General features: G+C 48.7%; 1 protein-coding gene across 1 annotated transcript in view; it reads left to right on the top strand.

The window, feature by feature from the left end:
- Positions 1 to 292: 292 nt before the first annotated feature.
- Positions 293 to 20,670, top strand: part of Cmtr1 (cap methyltransferase 1) — a 40,326-nt gene continuing 19,948 nt past the window's right edge. Inside the window, exons 1-4 of the mRNA XM_003473675.5 lie at positions 293 to 487; positions 3,018 to 3,156; positions 14,364 to 14,515; positions 19,036 to 19,194. Coding sequence (XP_003473723.1) covers positions 3,024 to 3,156; positions 14,364 to 14,515; positions 19,036 to 19,194 — 444 coding nt within the window. The 5' untranslated portion in view covers positions 293 to 487; positions 3,018 to 3,023. The remainder of the gene's footprint in view (positions 488 to 3,017; positions 3,157 to 14,363; positions 14,516 to 19,035; positions 19,195 to 20,670) is intronic.

The raw sequence follows: 20,670 nt of genomic DNA on the forward strand, positions 1-20,670 counted from the left end.
CTAATAATGAGGACTGAACCCAGAACCGTTTCTCTGGACTATAATCCCAGTCCATTTTTATTGTTTTATTTTGACACCGCCTCACAAAGCAAGAAGCCTGGTGTCGAACTTGCCCTCCCTCGGAGCCGCAAGAGAACCGGCTTGATTACTTTTGGTTTCGCACCCTTTCCACGCCTTCAGCGCAGGCGCCCGGACCTGCCCTGACGCGAAGGGAGGCGGTGGTGGGCGGGGCCAGAAACGGAGCGGCCTTTCCCAGGGCCCGCTGGCCTCTGGGGGCGGGGCCGGATGTGCCGTGACGTTACTAGGCTGCGCGCGGAAAGGGACCGGAGCGCGACGGCGCCGCCGGAGGACGAGGACTGGCTAGTGGGGAAACGAAACCGAGGGAGTAGGCGGAGGTTCTGGCGGCGGCCGAGCCCGGCCCGGTATTGGCGGCGACGACAGACCTCCCCCTTCTCGCTCCCCCGGCAGCTTGCCCTCTCCCCTCAGCGTGAGTGCCGACCGCGGCCCGGGGGGAGAGAGCGGGCGGGTGCGCGGGCTCAGCATCCTCCTCGTCCCGTCGCCTGGCCCCCACCCGCGGCGGTGACTCCCCGCCCTCCGGCCGCGTTTCCTCCGGCCCACCTCGCTTCCGCAGCCTCCTGGAGCCGGAGCTGCGACTAACACAAGTCCTGCGCACACGTTGGCGCGCCCAGCGTTATCTTCAGTTGCAAAGACCAGCCAGGGAGGAGGCGAGCTCCTGGCTTATGTGCTGGGGGCTGGCTGTGTAAAACCCAGGCCCAGTGCAAGGATCTGAGTCCTTCTGGTGGGGAAGCAGGACTTCCCTTCGAGGTCCTGGCCACAGCACGTTCTTCTGGCATGTGTTGGTCACTTGAACTAAGCAGTAGTTAGCTCCGTGGTCTTTTTTGGGGGGCTTAGTCTTTTCCATTGGAAAGTGAGAGGGTGGATCAGATGACCTGTTAGGCCCAGGTGTAACCACACCAAGATGGTGTGGGTGAGGAGGATCAGCATCTGCTCCCCTTTACACAGCTGCTTCCTCTCCTTTATTTGCATCCCCCTCAACACAGTTCACATTGAGTTTCTCGTACTTTCAGCCTCCCCCCCCCCCAGAGTGGCTTAATTATCACAGGAGTCTTTCTGCGTTTGCTGTGTCTAGAAACAGGTTCTATAATGGACTTTCCTACAGCCTTTTTGGGGAGACCCGAGACTGCGATATAAAATGAAATGAAATGTCACCAGGCTTGGTGTCACTTTCTGTTTGCCGCTGTCCTGGTCCACCAATCTGCCAGTTAAGGGCCCACTTCCTTAGGAAAGGTGTGATTGTGCGTCGATTTGACTGGCTCACCCTTTGACTAGAGAGAAGAGCAGCGTGATCCAGACTTTTGTGAGGGTTTGGGGATCAGTGACACCTTTGAGATTCTTTGCTTGCTTTCTGTGGCTGCAGTGACTCACTCTGTAAGCCTACACGTCTGTCCTCCTGGAAGGGTTGCAGTCCAGCTGGTCACCCATTCCTTTGCACCTGTTTTTTCTTTTTAAGTTCTGTATAACCAATCATTAGTGTGTAAATCATGCTATATTTACTGCTTTTCCTTAAGTTTTAAGGGCCTCATGATCATTCCATCCAATTTTCCTCCCTCACACTTATGTGTCACATGCATGGGCATGGATGGATGGTGGGATGGGTGGTGACATGGTGCTTACCTCTTTTTTTTTTTTTTTTTGTGGAGGTAGGTTCTTATTTTTTCCCATTGGTGCTGAGGATTGAACCCAGGCCCTTTGCACTCTGCTGTATTCCCCCTACTTTTTAAACTTTGGGGCAGAGTCTCAGTTGCCCTGGCTGGTATTGAACTTGTGATCCTGCCTCATCCTTCCAGGGTTTTGGGATTATAGATATGTGCCACTACACCTGGCTCTACTATTTATTTATTATTTTTAAATTTTTGTTTATTTTTTTTTTTTTTGAGACAGAGTCTAGCTCTGCAGTTGAGGCTGGCTTTGTGCTCATGGAGATTTTCCTGCCTCAGCTTCCCGAGTGTTGGGATTACAGGCATGCACCACCACACCAGGATATTATTTATTTTTAATTTTTATTTTATTTGGTGATTTTTGGGACAGGGACTCGCTGCATACTTCAGGTTGGCCTGGAACTCATAATGATCCTCCTGCCTCATCTCCCAAGTGTGTGATTACAGGCATGTACCACCACGCCTGGTTGGTTTTTTTTTTTTGGAGGTGGAGTTTCGCTATGTAGTTTAGGCTAGCTTTGAACTCCCTGTGTAGCCCAAACTGTCCTCCTACCTCTGTCTCCTGAATACTGGGATTATAGGTGTGTGCCACCACACCTGGCTTGGTTTTATTCTTTTTTTTTTTTTTTTTCTGTCTTTTTCCTTTTTATCGGTACCAGGGATCGAACTCATGACTGCCTGCTTGCAAGGCAGGTGCTTATGCCGCTGAGCTAAATCCCCAGCCCCTTGGTTTTATTCTTAACAGTACTGTTTCTGTACCTCAATCCAATGAGTTAGCTATCTCCAGTCCTAATATTTTCCTTTTCTTCAGCCTAAGCCAGCTAACGTGCTTATTCCTTACCTTAGGTGAAAACTTCATATTTTCAAACAGTATGAAGTAAACGAAAACCTAGTATTTGTGTAATGTTATGTAATCTCACACTTGTTCTAGTACCAGTGGGCCATGGGCTTCTGGATCTATGGCTACCACCTTTTTAAGTAAAGCTAACATCTGTTAGAACGCAGGGCTTAGGCTGGGGATTTAACTCAGCAGAGTAAGTGCCTGTATGATAAGCACAATGTCATGAGTTTGATCCCTGCTACCAAAAAAACAACAAAAAACAAAGCCAGGGCTTGGCTAGCATGCTTCCTGGGCCACATTCAGAGCAGGAGCTCTTTAAGTGCTAGCGCCGGAAGATACCCAGGATCGCCAGATCTCATTCCATGGGTGCTTGTACTTGCTGTGATCATAGTAGCTTGCACCCAAGGGCAGCGGATGGTCTGGCTTTATGGTTGCAGGTAACAATGAAGAGGAGAATTGACCCTGAATGCACAGCTCCCCTCAAGAAACAGAAAAAGAGAGTTGCAGAGCTTGCCCTGAGCCTCAGCTCCACGTCAGATGACGAGCCTTCCACCCCGGTCAGCCACGCGGCTAAAGGTATGTGGGCCTCGGTGGCCCAAGGCCACCGGCCATCTGGTTATTTGAATCCCTGTTGCTGGGATTGAGCGGAATATATTCCATGGCCCCCTGGGGAAATTTGGTGAGAGTCTACAGAAAGATGCTGGCTGCAGACTCTTCCATTGAGCAGTTGTCCCACAGAGATCGAGGAAACTTCTTGAAATAAAAGGCTGTTACTTTCCTGGAATTGCCTTAGTTGCTGCTGGTCCTTCAGCAGGTGGCACTGTTGGCGCCTTAGAGCCTGGGTCACTTCTGTAGAGGAGGGGCTTTTGGTGCAGCTGTCTGGCCTAATTCTCAGATGTTTGCACACCGTTTCCCAGCTCCTACAGCAGAAACCCTCGGCGGTAGAAGAGCATCACTGTGCCCGCTGTGTGCGCTAAGCTCAGGGGATCTCATGGGTCCGGGTGGAAGTAGCATTTTGCCATGCCTGTGTTCAGGGTTACAGATTCTGTGGATGCTGTTTGAGAATTCGGGAGGTGCTACGCGCATGCTCCGAGTACTGAGCAGGTGGAGGGAGCTGTGTTCCTTTACAAGGGCTGCTGGTCACAGCTTACCACACACTGGGTGCTTTAACAACAGAAATTTATTTTCTCACCGTTGTGGAGATGAGAAGTCAAGGAGTCCACAGGGCCACAGGTCCCTTGGAAGGCCTGTGGGGAGACCCTCCTGACCACTTGTGGCTGCTGCTAGTCGCTGGCTCAGATGGCAGCCTGACTCGTCTGTTGCCGCCTTCCCTCCGTGTCTATGTCCAGATCGCCTCTTACAGTGAGTTGCTCTGTGGATTAGGGCCCACCCTCATCTGCTGCTGTGTTACCTCGTCTTAACTCCATGGGCAAAGTCCCCATTTCCACACTGGGCCATACCTCCAGACTCTGAGTGACATGATTTTGAGGGGAGACTGTATTCAACATAGTACACCAGCAGGTTGAATTTTGCACGCTCCGTGGCATCAGTAGTGAACTGGAATAAACCTGTTAACAGATTGATGACTGGAAGGGTGTGAAGCTCCCTCTGTCTGTGGTAGGAAACACAGTTTATTCACAAGGGGGCTCACTGAAGGGCTGATACTCATCTGCTACAGGAAGCTGGGCCAGAGAAAGGTGTGACAGGTGGTCCAGCTAATGGAACATTTGGTGTAGCTGTGGTCTGGGTCGGCTAAGAGATGCTCTTTTTACCTTGTGTGTGGAAGTATGTATGCTTTCAAAGTCATGGTAGAGCTGGGCGTAGTGGCACACTCCTATAATCCCAGCACTTGGGAGGCGGAGGCAGGCGAATTGTTGCAAGTTTGAGACCAGCCTGGGCTACAAAGTGAGCCCAAGGCCAGCCTGAACCATGTAGTGAGACCCTGTCTCAAGAAGACAAGAAAGAAAGAGAAAGAAAGAAGATCATAGTAGAGCCAGGTATGGTGGCATATATCTGCTAATCTGTAGGCTGAGGCAGGAGGATGACTTGAAACCACAAGTTTGAGTGTGCTCTGGGCCACAGAGCAAGACCCTGTCCAAACAAGGCCTACCTGTCCAGGGTAAGTGAAAGTCTGTATGGTTGGAGTTCTTAAATGGAAAAACAAAACCATACTGGGTATATGGGTTTTACGGACTGTTAAGGAAAGGCGATTTGTCTCCTGCCTGGGCGTGGAGCAGCAGGTAAAGGTAGAGTCTCCCTGGGAGAGTTCAGGTTCCCACCAGGAACAGGGGAGAGGGCCTGGGCAGTAAGGGAGGCCTGAGTGTTGGGGGGATCTAGTGCTAAGTGGTTTTGGGGGACAGTTGCCCTCAAGTAACATCTCTTTGAAGTAAGGAGAGAACAACTCCCAGCTAAAGGAAAGTCAGCACAGTGGTAGCTTGGTTCATCAGATTGTTTCCAGGATTCTGGTAGCAGAATTCCCTCCAGCACTGGTTGCAACTGAATTGCAAGCACTGCATGTAACCTTTAAGTATCTTTTTAGGAAACCAGTCTGATTGCACTTTCCAGATTTCAAAATGCGACCATGAACTGAGATTGCCTCCCCTCTGTGTGCACATACCCCTCTTTCATTTTACCAGCTGGTTTAACTTTTTCTGGAAGTAGCACCATGTGCCTCAGGGCTGACTGCTGCTGTCCTGTGCCCAGAACACGATTCGTAGGTGGCCAGTCTCTGGTATATGACAGTAGGCCAGAGGGTCTCTTGCATTCACAGAAAATGAGGCAGAGGCCAAGACAAACTGACACAGCTACATTTCTTCTCAGGGTTCACTTTGTTTAGGAAGAGGCTGTTCCTCATGGATGCAGAAACTTGCACCGGCCGGGGGACCGCCATCTGTGTCCCCTCCCTCCTAACCGAGGGGTAGATGCTCACCAAGTACTTCCTGGAGAGAGTTGTAAAGGGGTAAGGATAGTGTCCTTTCCGGAAAGCCTAGGATGCTTCGCATCTTTCCTTTTGCCCTTTCCTTCTCCAGCCGCAGCACATTCCAGTAAGCTCTCAGCCTGGGTATCTGAGCTGTGGGGCTTCTCCCAGGCTGCCCCGACAGGGTGCCGGCTGGTGTCTGCTCTGATCCGGAGACTCTGTCTCAGAGATGTGGATGTAACCTGTACCGAGGTCACTGGAGCAAAGTGGGGGTGTGTCCCATTGTGCTGACCACTTCTAACTGCACAGAGGAATAGGTGATGGAAAAATGCTCTCTAGGGGGATGGGCAGAAAGACAAAAAAGTTACTGTTTCTGCTTGGACCTTGTTTTTCTTCCTCTGCGGGATCAGTGTGCTGATTCCTGAGTAGATCTATTTAATTTAACCAGTTTGTTTATTTTACGTTTTTCACAGGGTTGCTTTGAAGTAGTGAGAGGCAAACACATCCTTTTTTGGGGAGTGGGGTGCCCTTTCTCTTAAGGAAACTGGTCTAGATCTCAAGAAGATTTCTCATCAGCTCCCTCTCTCAAGGAAATTCCCTCTCTCCCACATGGGACTCTTGGTCTCGCAGCAGGTGACTTTGGGAGCTGCAGCGCTCTTTGGCCCCATATTTAAAGTGACTTCCCCTCCACCAGATTTAATTCCTTCCTAAATAGGCTCTTGGCCCTGAGACAGCATTGCTTTCCTGCCAGCCAGATTCATGACCTTAATCAGAAACTTTCTTCATCGGTATATGTTTAAGTTGCTCTTAATGAGTTACCGTTTGTCTGGCATGAAGGAGAATTTGAGTTTTTCAACAGGAATGAGTATGTTCCTAGCCGTTGTCAGGCAGGATGTGCTGTTTATTAAAATGCATAATTTATTCTTGGTGCTGCTTACCTTGGCCATCGATGGTTGGAGTCGCCCTCCTTACGTGCTGTCACCATCATTTTTAATCTCGGCATGTCTGCCCTACTGTTCTGGCGCCACATGGACAATCGTGCCAGCAGTCGGAAACCTTTGGTGCCCCTGTAAAGTGAACCCTTCTTCAAAATGACTTAGCAGTGATTTCTGTCAGGTGGAGAAGTCTTAAATGAAAGCCCTAAATAACATCTGGGTGCGGTGGTGGGTGTAGAAGGGGAGCTCCTGGGGAGGTAAATGGGCTGTCTCCCAGTTTTGGTAAGTTCTTAATGAAACTAATGATTTTAATAGACTGACCTTATTACTCCTGGTAATTCATGTCCTCATTACAAAATTGTCTGCTCAGTGTTTGCTAAATTCTTACCAGTCTTGGGAAGCAAAATCTCCTCTCCACGGCTGCAGCCGTGATACTTATCTCCTCCTCATTTAGAAAGAGTGGCCCCGAAGGTCCAGGCGTAAAGTAGGTAGTGGCCCTGGCATTCTGTGGTCATTAGGACTAATCTGTGGGCTTTTCTCTTAAGTCGTGGCAAGCTAGGAAGTGGCTTTATATGCTACGTGCATAAAAGAGAAATGGGTTTTGCTTGCTTCTCTGACAGCCTTCTGGGTCTCAGGGAATTACCTGCTGGGGATGTTTTAGTTCCTGTCACCCTCTTGCTGCAACCCTGGGAAGGGCAGCGTGCAGGAATTAGCGCCTTGGGAGGAAGATGGGCATGGAAAGATCTTTGTGTCACATTCTGATGATGAGGTTTTGTGTCAGTCTCCACTGATTCGCCTTCTGAGCCTTCCACCCAAATTTCATTCTGCCATTTTCACCAGAGATGTTAAAGAAGACAAAAGGAAATTCCATCTCAATGTCCGAGACCAAAAGCTTCAGGAGCAATTGAGTGCGCCAGGGAAGGGAACTCATGCCATTCCCGTGCTCACTGTTGGATGCTCACGGCTCCCTAGAGCCCTGGAGCCAGACCCAGGCACACTGCCCTTTGAGGCTGCCTGTTTTTTCCTCCCCCTGGTACTGGGCCTGAGCCCAAAGCCTGTGCACTGAGCTAATCCCCAGCCTTTGACTTGGAGGTAAGGTCTCGCTCCGTTGTCCTGGCTGGGCTCAAGCCCAGCCTCAGCCGCCTGGAGTGCTATGATAGGTGTGACCCTCTACGTCTGACTGGGTACCAGGCCTTTCACCTTTCCATAGGTTGGCCTGTCACTGGTCAGCTGGGAAAGGAATGCTAGTGCTTTCACGCTGTAGCTTCCAGTTAGCCAGGAATCTGAGTGCCTGGGTGCCCAGGAGAGTCTTCAGGGCTGTGCCCAGAGCTGCCCACTTTCCTGGGGTCACCTCTTTTTGTACCAAGCAGTGCAAGTGCGCACTGAAGGCATGGAAGCAACTGAGAGCAAGGACGTGTACGGCCAGAACACAGTTCTTAATGCGTGTGCGGTGTCACAGAGCACCCGCACCTCTGTCCTTTACCTGGAGGAGACGGATGGGAGGGGCCTGGGGGTAGTCTTGAGCCATCTGGGAGGCTCTGTCTTCAGATCTGCGCCCTGATTTCTCTGGAGAGACACCCGTCTCTTCCCAAGACTGGGAATAGTAATTCCTCCTAGCTTTACTTCTTGGCCTAATTTCCAAAGTGACGCATTTCTCTTTCTCACAAATGCAGAGAAGTGCAAAACAAACAACCAGCCCAAAAAGAAAATGCAGAAAATGAGCATGGCCTGCCTCTTGGTTTCCATGGTTACTCGGTGTTAGTGTTCTGGGTCTTTCCTTCTGAGCGGCAGTCTCTGGCACACTGTGAGGTGGGCCGCAGTGGTCTGTGTAAGCAAGACAGCCTCTTACTAAGGGAGCTGGCTGGCCGCCTTCATGCCGAGGGACAGATTTCCTGCCTCCATGCAGGGACCTTCTCAGCCACATTTCTTTCTCCCTCACTCATCAGAAGTCAGGATTTTGATTTGCGTTTATTCTGATTTTTTTCTGAATATGTTCACTTGCTTTTTTTTCCTCCAAAATCTTACTACTTTTTTTTTTTTTCGGTACCAGGGATCAAACTCACGACCTCGTGCTTGCCAGGCAGGCGCTTATGCCGCTGAGCTAAATCCCTGGCTTAAAATCTTACATTCTTAAAAAATACATATTTAGGAGCAGAGTTGGGGCTCAACAGTGGAGTTCCTGTGTCACGTGTGAAGGCCTGTGTTCGATCTCTTAATACTGAAACGAGAAAGCATGCTCACCTTCTCCATTAGATTTCATGCTCTTGAAGGTTAACTTCTGCAGAGTGACCTACAGTGTATGGAAATGACCTCGTGTAGGACAGGTCCTGCACCGAGCGAGGTGACCTTCTGTCAGCGCTCCGTGGGGCATCCATGCAGTCGGGTCTGGGCACTGGCGTACCATGAGCTTCTGGTTGATGCTGTTGTGTGTGGAGGACCGAGGGACAGTCCCTGCAGCAAGTCTGTTTGAACACAGGTCTAGTTTTAAGCCCGGCAGTGTAGAACCAGTTTTTCCAGCACTGTTTGTTAAAGAGGGTGTCTGTCTTTCAGTGTTTGGCTTGGTGTGTCTGGAGTTGTTTCTGTATCTTCTAATGGGTTCTGTTGATCTTCGGGTCTGTTTTATTTTGCTTTTTATTTATATTTTGGGTTTCTTAGAGAACCTGCACTGTGTAAGGCTTTGTGTTTGATTTATTCCACTTAACGTTTTGGCTCAAGCTGCACCCATTTTCCTGCAGATGACCGGCGTTTGCCCTTCTCTGTGACTAGTACTCCATGGTGTAAATGCTGCATTTTCCTGCAGATGACTGGTGTTTACCCTTTTCTGTGACTAGTACTCCATGGTGTAAATGTTGCATTTTCCTGCAGATGACTGGTGTTTACCCTTCTCTGTGACTAGTATTCCATGGTGTAAAAGCTGCATTTTCCTGCAGATGACTGGCATTCACCCTTCTCTGTGACTAGTACTCCATGGTGTAAATGCTGCATTTTCCTGCAGATGACCGGCGTTTGCCCTTCTCTGTGACTAGTACTCCATGGTGTAAATGCTGCATTTTCCTGCAGATGACCGGCGTTTGCCCTTCTCTGTGACTAGTACTCCATGATGTAAATGTTGCATTTTCCTGCAGATGACCGGCGTTTGCCCTTCTCTGTGACTAGCACTCCATGGTGTAAATGCTGCATTTTCCTGCAGATGACCGGCGTTTGCCCTTCTCTGTGACTAGTACTCCATGGTGTAAATGCTGCATTTTCCTGCAGATGACCGGCGTTCACCTTTCTCTGTGACTAGTACTCCATGGTGTAAATGCTGCATTTTCCTGCAGATGACCGGCGTTTACCCTTCTCTGTGACTAGTACTCCATGGTGTAAATGCTGCATTTTCCTGCAGATGACCGGCGTTTACCCTTCTCTGTGACTAGTATTCCATGGTGTAAAAGCTGCATTTTCCTGGAGATGACTGGCATTCACCCTTCTCTGTGACTAGTACTCCATGGTGTAAATGCTGCATTTTCCTGCAGATGACCGGCGTTTGCCCTTCTCTGTGACTAGTACTCCATGGTGTAAATGCTGCATTTTCCTGCAGATGACTGGCGTTTGTCCTTCTCTGTGACTAGTACTCCATGGTGTAAATGCTGCATTTTCCTGCAGATGACCGGCGTTTGCCCTTCTCTGTGACTAGTACTCCATGGTGTAAATGCTGCATTTTCCTGCAGATGACCGGCGTTTACCCTTCTCTGTGACTAGTACTCCATGGTGTAAATGCTGCATTTTCCTGCAGATGACCGGCGTTGGCTCTTCTCTGTGACTAGTACTCCATGGTGTAAATGCTGCATTTTCCTGCAGATGACCGGCGTTTGCCCTTCTCTGTGACTAGTACTCCATGGTGTAAATGCTGCATTTTCCTGCAGATGACCGGCGTTTGCCCTTCTCTGTGACTAGTACTCCATGGTGTAAATGCTGCATTTTCCTGCAGATGACCGGCGTTTGCCCTTCTCTGTGACTAGTATTCCATGGTGTAAAAGCTGCATTTTCCTGCAGATGACTGGCATTCACCCTTCTCTGTGACTAGTACTCCATGGTGTAAATGCTGCATTTTCCTGCAGATGACTGGCGTTTACCCTTCTCTGTGACTAGTACTCCATGGTGTAAATGCTGCATTTTCCTGCAGATGACCGGCGTTTGCCCTTCTCTGTGACTAGTATTCCATGGTGTAAAAGCTGCATTTTCCTGCAGATGACTGGCATTCACCCTTCTCTGTGACTAGTACTCCATGGTGTAAATGCTGCATTTTCCTGCAGATGACCGGCGTTGGCCCTTCTCTGTGACTAGTACTCCATGGTGTAAATGCTGCATTTTCCTGCAGATGACTGGCATTTACCCTTCTCTGTGACTAGTACTCCATGGTGTAAATGTTGCATTTTCCTGCAGATGACTGGTGTTTACCCTTCTCTGTGACTAGTATTCCATGGTGTAAAAGCTGCATTTTCCTGCAGATGACTGGCATTCACCCTTCTCTGTGACTAGTACTCCATGGTGTAAATGCTGCATTTTCCTGCAGATGACCGGCGTTTGCCCTTCTCTGTGACTAGTACTCCATGGTGTAAATGCTGCATTTTCCTGCAGATGACCGGCGTTCACCTTTCTCTGTGACTAGTACTCCATGGTGTAAATGCTGCATTTTCCTGCAGATGACCGGCGTTCGCCCTTCTCTGTGACTAGTACTCCATGGTGTAAATGCTGCATTTTCCTACAGATGACCGGCGTTTGCCCTTCTCTGTGACTAGTACTCCATGGTGTAAATGCTGCATTTTCCTGCAGATGACCGGCGTTCACCTTTCTCTGTGACTAGTACTCCATGGTGTAAATGCTGCATTTTCCTGCAGATGACCGGCGTTCACCCTTCTCTGTGAGTAGTACTCCATGGTGTAAATGCTGCATTTTCCTGCAGATGACCGGCGTTCGCCCTTCTCTGTGACTAGTACTCCATGGTGTAAATGCTGCATTTTCCTGCAGATGACCGGCGTTTGCCCTTCTCTGTGACTAGTACTCCATGGTGTAAATGCTGCATTTTCCTGCAGATGACCGGCGTTTGCCCTTCTCTGTGACTAGTACTCCATGGTGTAAATGCTGCATTTTCCTGCAGATGACCGGCGTTTGCCCTTCTCTGTGACTAGTACTCCATGGTGTAAATGCTGCATTTTCCTGCAGATGACCGGCGTTTGCCCTTCTCTGTGACTAGTACTCCATGGTGTAAATGCTGCATTTTCCTGCAGATGACCGGCGTTTACCCTTCTCTGTGACTAGTACTCCATGGTGTAAATGCTGCATTTTCCTGCAGATGACCGGCGTTGGCTCTTCTCTGTGACTAGTACTCCATGGTGTAAATGCTGCATTTTCCTGCAGATGACCGGTGTTTACCCTTCTCTGTGACTAGTACTCCATGGTGTAAATGCTGCATTTTCTTTATTGTTCTTCTGTTAATGATGTACAGGCTGCTTCCAGGATTCAGCGACTGTGAATTATGCTGCCGTAAACACAGGTACGCACGGATCACTGTAACACGATGTCTTTTAACTGTTCCGGGAAGATTCCTAGGAGGGGGCTGGCCAGGTCGAGTGGCCTGTCATGTTCTAACTGTCTGAGAACTCTCCACACTGATTTCCAGTGGTTGTACTAGCTCCCGTCCCCACCAGCAGTGTAGGAGGGTTTGTGTGAAGAAATACCTCGTGCACTTGTGTGCCACAGCAGGTCCTTAGGAGGGTGACACTGGCTGACAGATCTTTAAATTCACTGTGAAAAGACTTCATTTGGGGCTGGGGATTTAGCTCAGCGGCATAAGCGCCTGCCTTGCAAGCAGGCAGTCGTGAGTTCCATCCCTGGTACTGATAAAAATGAAAAAGACAAAAAAAAAAAAAACTTCATTTATGGGAAACAGGAAGCTCAGGCTAGCTGTTGGGGCTGCAGAGTTGACTGTGACAGAGTCCCTGCTCTCTTGCAGTGACTATCCCAGCAGAGAGCAGCTGGCTGGAAGGCAGGGTGAGGGGCATTTCGCTGCCCTGATTGCTGGTCCCCGGGGTGTGGTGGGTGGGGGCGTCTGGGGCACTGGGGAAGGCGTTCTAGCGTCAGCCCCTGGCAGTTTGTGTTCCAGCAGGGAAGGAATGGATAGGTCAGTGCTGAGACCTGCCCTGCACGCCGCCTGTGCCCTTCCCACATGGCCTCACTCTTCTCCATGGCTTCCCCTCGTCCTTGAAGGAATTGTACCGCACCACTAGGTCATTTTCTTCATATTTATTTTAAATTTTAATAGCTAACTTACTTACATGGCTCATAATTTAAAAATATGAAAAGACAGCCATTGTAAGCTTGAGCTATAAAATTACAAATCTGATTTCAGGTCTTTCACTTGTTCCAAGGAAGCATGTTGGCACTGTGTTATGCTCCAGCCCCTGCGGGTATGGAGAACCCCTTTAATTGGTTTTGTATATCTTTCCTGTCAAAGTTCAATTACAAAGCAATTACAAGAAATAAAGATATCTATTTTCCCTCTTTACTACACAGCAATCAGGATGCCAGGTTCATGTACATATGGCTGTGTGCTTTTATGAAATTTTTTTTTGGAGACAAGGTCTCACTATGTGGTTTAGCTTGATCTTGAACTCACCACGCAGCCCAGGTTGGCCTTGAGCTCTCCGGCCTCGGGCTCCTGAGAGCTGGGATCACAATGTGTGCTGTTGCGCCTGGCTGCTTTTCTGATTTTTTAACGGTGTATCTCAGTGCTCTGTCTGATTCAGCATCCCTGCCGTTCTTTCCTGTTCCGCATTCCTGGCGTGCAATTTACTGCTTTCTGTGTGGATATGTAGTTGGTATTGATCAAACTTTAGGGACTGTTTCCAGTTTCAGGCGGGTTTATCCAGGAAGTTCCCTGAAAAGTGGCCCAGTGACGCTGCTTTCAGGTTACTAGACTGATATGTCCACATGGGAGAGAGAGAAAGAGCCGGCCACTGTGACTGCCCTGCCTGAGGCAGAGCTCAGAGAAGCTCTCCGGTGGTCTCAGTGGGAGTCTGCGACAGGACAGGTCGTTGACAGTGACGTGAGAGGGAAAGCCACTCAGCCTGACCCCTGCTCCTGGTGCTTGGCTGCGTCCCTTCTGCTCTCCATGGTGGCTTCTTGGTGCCTGCCTACTGTCCTGCTCTCCTTTTTTCTCTTTCCCTTCCTTTCCCATGCCCTCCCCGCCTGTTTTCTTTGCTCTTTTGTTTACTATTTTGTTTTTTGAGATAGGACTTCACTTTGTAGTTCAGACTGGCCTTGAACTTTCAGAGATCCTCCCGCCTCAGCCTCCCGAGCTCTGGATTACAGGTGTGTTTCACAGTGCCCTGCTTCTTTCTTCTCTCCCTCTCCTTTGAGCCTGCTTTTCTCTGGGGCTGCAGTGTAGACCACCCTGTTCCCTCTAAGTCTGAAGGACTTTGAAAACAAAGAAACTAGTTAAGAGATTAGAGAGAAGTGGGCACTCGTCTGATCTTATCATTGAAAATGTTTGGTGTCCGTGGTTGGAAATCACTGTTAAAAACTAAACAACAGTGGCAGAGATGTTGGCACAGCTTCTATGGATACCCCTCATGTTTGACGACACCCAGTGCTTTCAAACTGACGCTCTAAGCTGCCTCATGAGGTGGCAGGCGTCACCGTTCCCTGCTGGGAGGAACTGGAGGCGCAGAGCTCCGCTCCTGCTGTGTCACGTACGTTCTGGAACTTTCCGGGGCGGCTGGAGATCACTGCTGCTGTTCAGAGCAGGACGTGAGTGGAGCACAGGTTACCGAGTGTTGAAGGACCTTTGTGGCCGGTGCCTGCCAGACCCGAGCTGAGCTGCGGGGCTCGGGCTTCTCTGGCTCTGCGTGCCATGCCCTCACCTGACCGTTGCCCTGTTTCTCTCCTAGTTTCTGCCACCAGCCTTAGCGAGTCTGACAGTGAGAATGAAGGGAAGCCGCGCGGCTCGGACGCCTTCAACGATGTGTTCAGAGCAGACTCGCTCGTGGAGGGGACATCTTCTCGGTACTCCATGTACAACAGCGTCTCCCAGAAGCTCATGGTACGGGCATCCCGGCCCCACTGCGCGGCCGCCCCGCGGTGGAGGGCGGCGGTGTGTGTTGAGTGGAAGGGAGAACTGGGGCGGGGTGCTCCCTGAGCTCGGGGAGCCGTCCCTAGCCGGCCCTGTAGCAGCACACAAAAGGCCTCCTGCCTGCACCTGGCTTTAGTGAGCAACTTCAAAAGGAGGAGGCGCTGAGCTGCTCGCTCTTCCTGCTTGAAAGGTGGCCGCCCGGGTGTGTCAGTGGGGCGCTTCACTCGTGTGTGCAGGGTCAGCAGGCCCACGGCTGCCTTCTCTCTGCCCTCAGAACTTCACCGAGACGGCTTTGTTTCCGGCGGGACTTGTGTAAGCCCGAGAATGGCCACTGCCAAGGTCACAAGTCACAATTCTAGTTTGGGGACCACTGGATTTGGGGGCTTGAGGCTAGCGCCACACTCAGCCCGTGTGCCTGGGGACAGGATTCGGCTGCTTTCCGAGGGCGCTGGCTTTTACCGCATCCGAGTTCCTGATGAGCTAAGAGCCTCTGTGCTGTGAGGCCCAGCCTGTGAGCTTCGGAGCACCTGCGTGGGCCCGGGCTCACTCTACAGTCCGCCTTGCTCTCAGTTTTCTTCTTCTCATCTTTTTTTTTTTTTTTTTTTTTTTTAGTGCTGGGAATTGAACCCAGGACTTTCTCACTGAGCTGCTTACCCAGCTGGCTTTTCATCTGTTTGTTTGGTTTTTTTGAGATAGGTTCTCAGTCACTGAGTTTCCCCAGACTGGACCATTTTTGCCTCAGTCCTGCAGAAGGCTGGGATAGAGGCGAAGCTGTGACATCTTCCATCGCATGTGTGACCCAGGCCCTCACTGTACTTTCCATACCCCAGCCGAACAGGATGCACAGTTTCCCGTTAGTGTCTCGATTAAGTGGGTCCTGCAAGCCCTGCTGACCTCGTGTGGTAAGGCTGTCTGACTAGCTGAGGGCAGAGTAGAAGCTGCTGCTTGAAGCCATTCCATTTTAAATTATGTTCTTTATCAGCTTTGTTCTGGATCTACTTCTTTTTTTTTTTTTTTTTTTTTTTTTTTTATTTAAGGAGAAAAGAAAAAAAAACAGTGAAGGGGTACAAGTTATACAGATTTACAGAAGAAAAAAATGCGCAGTAGGAAATCACTAGTTAATGGATTACATATTGCCATCTTAGAAATAATTGTTCAAATCACAAGATTAAAGCTTGTAGAGTGGACATTCCAACAATGATACTGCAAACAGTTCTGTTCAATGATCCAATAAAACTCTGTGATATCATTTTCTATCTTATACACTTAAATATACATGCAGTTATATAGTTTAGAGCACTTTCTTTTCCTCTCTTTTGTACAATGACTATTACACATTTTGGGTTTCATTGCTCCCACGGTTCTTATTGCTTTTTTGGAAGAGAGTAAAACCAAATGTGACATAACAGAACAGAATCGGTCAAGTCAAAAGGGTGGACATAATAGATATTATAAAACATAATACAAGGTGATCAACGATGGTTACCATAATGCCTCCCGCTATCTCTAATAGAACTGCCTATATCATTAGTTGTAATACAATTGAACAAAACAGTAACGAACAAAACCGACAAAACCAAAACATTGGAGACATTGTAGGTCTTCAAAAGTAGATAAAAGTCAACGAGAATGGGCGTATAATGAATCTCATTATCTTCTCAGCTGATGCCTAAACTTTCGAACCTGATACTATCCAGCAAAACAGAATAGAGGAACCTCAGTCAAAAACAAGATGGTGAGAGTAATACAGGGCTTCAAATCGAGATAATAGAAAGTCAAAGTGGGTTACTATATTATATCCTGCTATTTTTTTCCCTTTAATTAAACGGATAAAAATAAAAAAATAATGGAGTGGAGATTGAGAAAAAAGAGGGCATAACAGCGAAACAGGGCAGATCAAAACATAACTATTTAAGCAGAATAGTGTTTCACCACCAGATAATTCCGACCCAAAAGTAGTTACCATATTGACTCTTTCCTTGAAGTCCTTGAGTACAACTTCGTATACTGTAGCATTAAGTATATCAAAACAATGTAAAACCATTTAAGAGAATGACAGCATTATAGAGTATTTAGAATCAACTAACAGAAAATGAACAATGGTTTCTGTATAATCTCCTTGTCTTTAAAAGGTTTTTGCTTATACTATCGTACATAATAAAATCCAATAAGATACAACCTGTTTAGACCATTGGAGACAGAAGAACAAAAGCTAGATGAGACTTCAAAACAAGATGGTACTAGATCAGTATTACCTATTAAGATGTCATTTTCTCCAAAATAGCTGTTCCTATCATCCAATCTTCTCTGTCTCATTTCTGTTGAGCTCTTTTTCTGTCAGTAGCTGTCAGTTTGTCTTCTTCATTTTGTTCTCTGCTCCATTCGTTGTGGCCTCCCCGCCACCATTTCTGGGTTCTTTGTATTTTTCTTTTTTTAGAATATCCTGCAATACTTTCTGTAGGGTTGAATTGGTGGTTGCAAATTCCCCCAGTTCCTCTTTATCCTGGAAGCACCTCGTTTTTCCATCAATTTCCAGGGATAGTTGTGCAGGATATCTCAATCTTGGCTGGAGATTATTATCTTTCAAAGCTTGAATTATTTCCCCCCATGCTCTTCGTGATTTGATGGTTTGTGCAGAGAAATCTGCTGTAATTCTGATGGGTGTTCCCTTGTAAGTGGTCTGTTTCTTGTCTCTTACAGCTTTTAATATTCTGTTCTTGTATTGAATTTCTGGAATTTTTATTATTATATGCCTGGGTGTTTCTCTGTTAGGGTTGTAGGTAGCTGGGGTCCTGTATGCCTCATACATCTGAGTATCTTTACCTTTTGCTAAATTAGGAAAATTCTCCTGGATTATTTCTGTGAGTAGCTTTTGTAGTTCACTTGTTTGTGTCCCTACTTCTTCTTTTATGTTCTTAATCCTTAAGTTATGGCTCCTCTTATCATCTTCTTGTCTTTGTATTATTGCTGTTTGTTTCTTTGTTATTTTTAAGAAGTTTTTCATTTCATTCTCCCATATTACAAGTCTGCCCTCCAGTTCAGATAGTCTGTCCTTAGTTTCTTTCAAGCTGTTATGCCAGTCTTGGATAGACTTAATTTCTTGATAGTCCCTTTGAACCTGCTTCACGTACTCTATGCTTTCTCTGTTTTCTCCATCAAACAATTCTCCCCTCTTTTTCTGTTCTTCCATTCCACCATCTGTTTTTTCCTGGGTGGTGGTTAGTATTTCTCTAACTATTCTGCATACTTCTAGCTTCAGGTCGTTGATAACTTCGTTCCTGAATTGGTCTATGAGGCTCTCTATATGGCGCTTAATGTATATTGGTGCGGTGTCCACTATTGCCTGATTCTCAGGATTGGGGGCCGAGGAGCCTTTCTTGTTGCTTCCCTTCCCCATATTTTCTGTTCCTTATAAAATGCAAGCTTACATAGGAGGCCCGGCTTCCTTGCCTGTCAGCCACAGCCTGATCAAATTGCGCTGGCTAGTTGTTCCCGCCCACCGCTGCGCACCAGGGAGTTGCGGAGGAGGCAGCCTACGCAGGAGTCAGTCGCTCCTCCGGGTCACCATCAGGCTCTGGGATCTGGGTTAGGCCAGTCTAGTGAGTCCGCCCGCAGCGTCACGCAGGCCAGGCACTTTTCACCAATCCCGTCCGAGAAGGGAATGTGTGGCTGGAGTCGTCACCGCGCCCTGCTCTTACAGGACTGCCCGAGCCCAGAAAGTCCTCCGCTGGAGTCAAACTGTGGTAGAGTGTCAGTTTCTCTCACTCACCTCGCCACCAGTCAGTGTACGCCTCCTTGTCCGTCCTGTTTTCGACTCCGTTCGCAGACTCCCGTTCCCAGAGCTTCTGCGCGTCTCTCCTTGCCGAGCCGCTGTGGAAGCAGCCAGCCGCCGGGCGGCGGGAAACCCAAATCGCGGTTTCCAATGGCGCGGGGTCGAGCCTCCACACCGAGTCTTTTCTGTTCCTATTTTAGCGCCAGGACTGTATTCTAAGTTGGTTTCTCTCAGCCCAGTTCGTTCCTGAGTCAGCAGAGCATATCTCTACTGGTTCATGTCTCCTTAGTCCGCATCATTTCTGGCCTCTGAGCCGAGCCTTTCAGAGAGCCTCCGGTAGTTGCTGTTGTCTGTCCGCCATGTTCTCCCTCCTCTGGATCTACTTCTCAGTTAAGCAGACAGATTAGGTGGAAGGTGAGTTGTGCAAATGTCCAGTGAGATTCATGAAGTACTTCTGGTGCTTTTAATTACAGCTCCGGTGTGTCATCGTGTCTCATTTATCAGCTTCCAAGTTAGACTTTCACCCCCAGAGTACAGCGACTGGGCCGATGGTTATGCTGCAGTTATGTGAGCTCTTCTGCCTTCATCAGGCCAGGAGGCAGATTTTACAGATTTGCCCATCTGTACTCCGCAGGCTTAGTGCAGTGCCTGGCATGGGACAGGGCTAGAGAAATCTGTCGTGCTGAGTTAATTTTGCTCTATTACTTGTCTTTTTCAGGCCAAGATGGGCTTCAAGGAAGGGGAAGGATTGGGTAAATTCAGCCAGGGTCGGAAGGACATCATCGAAGCCTCTAATCAGAAGGGACGAAGAGGCCTGGGTCTCACTCTGCAGGGCTTTGATCAGGAGCTCAACGTGGACTGGAGAGATGAGCCGGAGGTAATGATGTGCGGGCAGGAGGCAGCGGCTCCATGAGCTTTTACGGGTGTGGCTTTATGAAACAGTATTAAACTAGGACTTAGTAGAAAGTCTTAGCAGGGTGCTGAGGTGGGGTGGAGCCAGTTTCTTACAAGGAAGGTGTCTTGGTTACTTTTCTTTTTCAATTGGTACCGGGATTGAACTCATGACTGCGCGTTTGCAAGGCAGGCACTTATGCTGCTGAGCTAAATCCCCAGCCCTTGTTACTTTTCTTCAGTTGCTAGAACAAAATAGCTGACACCCAGAGTTAAGGGGAAAGTTCATTTATCTCATAGTTTGTGGAGGTTTCAGCCCATAACTGCTGGCTCCACGGCAGTGTGCGTGATCGAGGGGCAGCACTCAAGGCGGGCAGAAAACACAGAAGCAACAAGAGCTGAACGGGAGCTTCAGGTCTGCTCCTCCCTGACAACTGTAAACAGGCTTCCGGCCTCAGGGCCTCAGGGCCTCAGGGCGGCAGAGACTCATCCCAGCTCAGGGCCTCTAGCTCAGGCTCAGGGTGTTCATGAAGTTGGGACCCTGAGTTGCTTAGTTAAGCTTCTAGACTTCTCAAGTTGACACAGTGTATCAATCGTTACAAAAGGTAATGGGGGTTTCAGGGTGGAACAGAAGGCTGGGCTGGTGGATGTCAGTTTGTTTCTTATTGTCTTCTAGGTCTGCCTAAGTCCTATAGTAAAAGATGTGGAAGGCAGAGTTAGCGGTACAGAGAACATAGTGCATAGGTACGGTTCTGCATCAGAGGAGCAGGAAACCTTGGTGAGACACTGAGGTCCCTTGGCCAGAAGAATCCAAGTGGGCAGATGCCCACCCACCACCCTGCTGTAGACTGACTGGCCAGGGCCTCCTGAGGTCTCCCCCCACACACAAGTAAAGGCCCTTTGGGTCATAAGCAGCTGCTCGCGCTGTGTGGCTTTTCTGCCTTGGGTTTAGTCTGTTTTTCTACTCATTGATCTGTTCATTGTCCAGCAGATGCTATTATTGTCCTTCTGCATGACACAGATATGTTGAGATTTCATTTACATTATTTTATTGTTTTGGGGGGGCACCCGGGGAACTCAGGATGTTGCACTTGCCAGGCAGGCACCATGTTGCTGAGCTATCTCCCCGGCTCAAGAGTTTATTTTTATTCATTTATTTATACCTTTATTCCACAAACGAATTGAAATATGGGTAACAAAGCATGTCAAATCAATGTGGAGATGTTTCCGTGACCGAATCTAGGCTTTGGAAAACAGAACTCAAGTACCGAGGCGAGTGCCTGGCTGTGACTGGGCTTGAGAGGCGGCCGTTCCTCAGCGCCCCGCCCTTCCAGCTCGGGAGGTGTGCTGTGCCGAGAGCCTAGTGAGGCTGCGGGGTGAGATTCTGACCAGTCAGGAGCTGATGGGCCTGGTGCTGGCGGCCGTGGCTGGGAGCAGACGAGACTGCAGAGTAGCTGGGGAC

The sequence above is a fragment of the Cavia porcellus genome, unplaced genomic scaffold (genome assembly GCF_034190915.1).
Source record: "Cavia porcellus strain 051 isolate PalLab524CR breed Dunkin Hartley unplaced genomic scaffold, mCavPor4.1 scaffold_28, whole genome shotgun sequence".
Taxonomy (NCBI): Eukaryota; Metazoa; Chordata; class Mammalia; order Rodentia; family Caviidae; genus Cavia; species Cavia porcellus.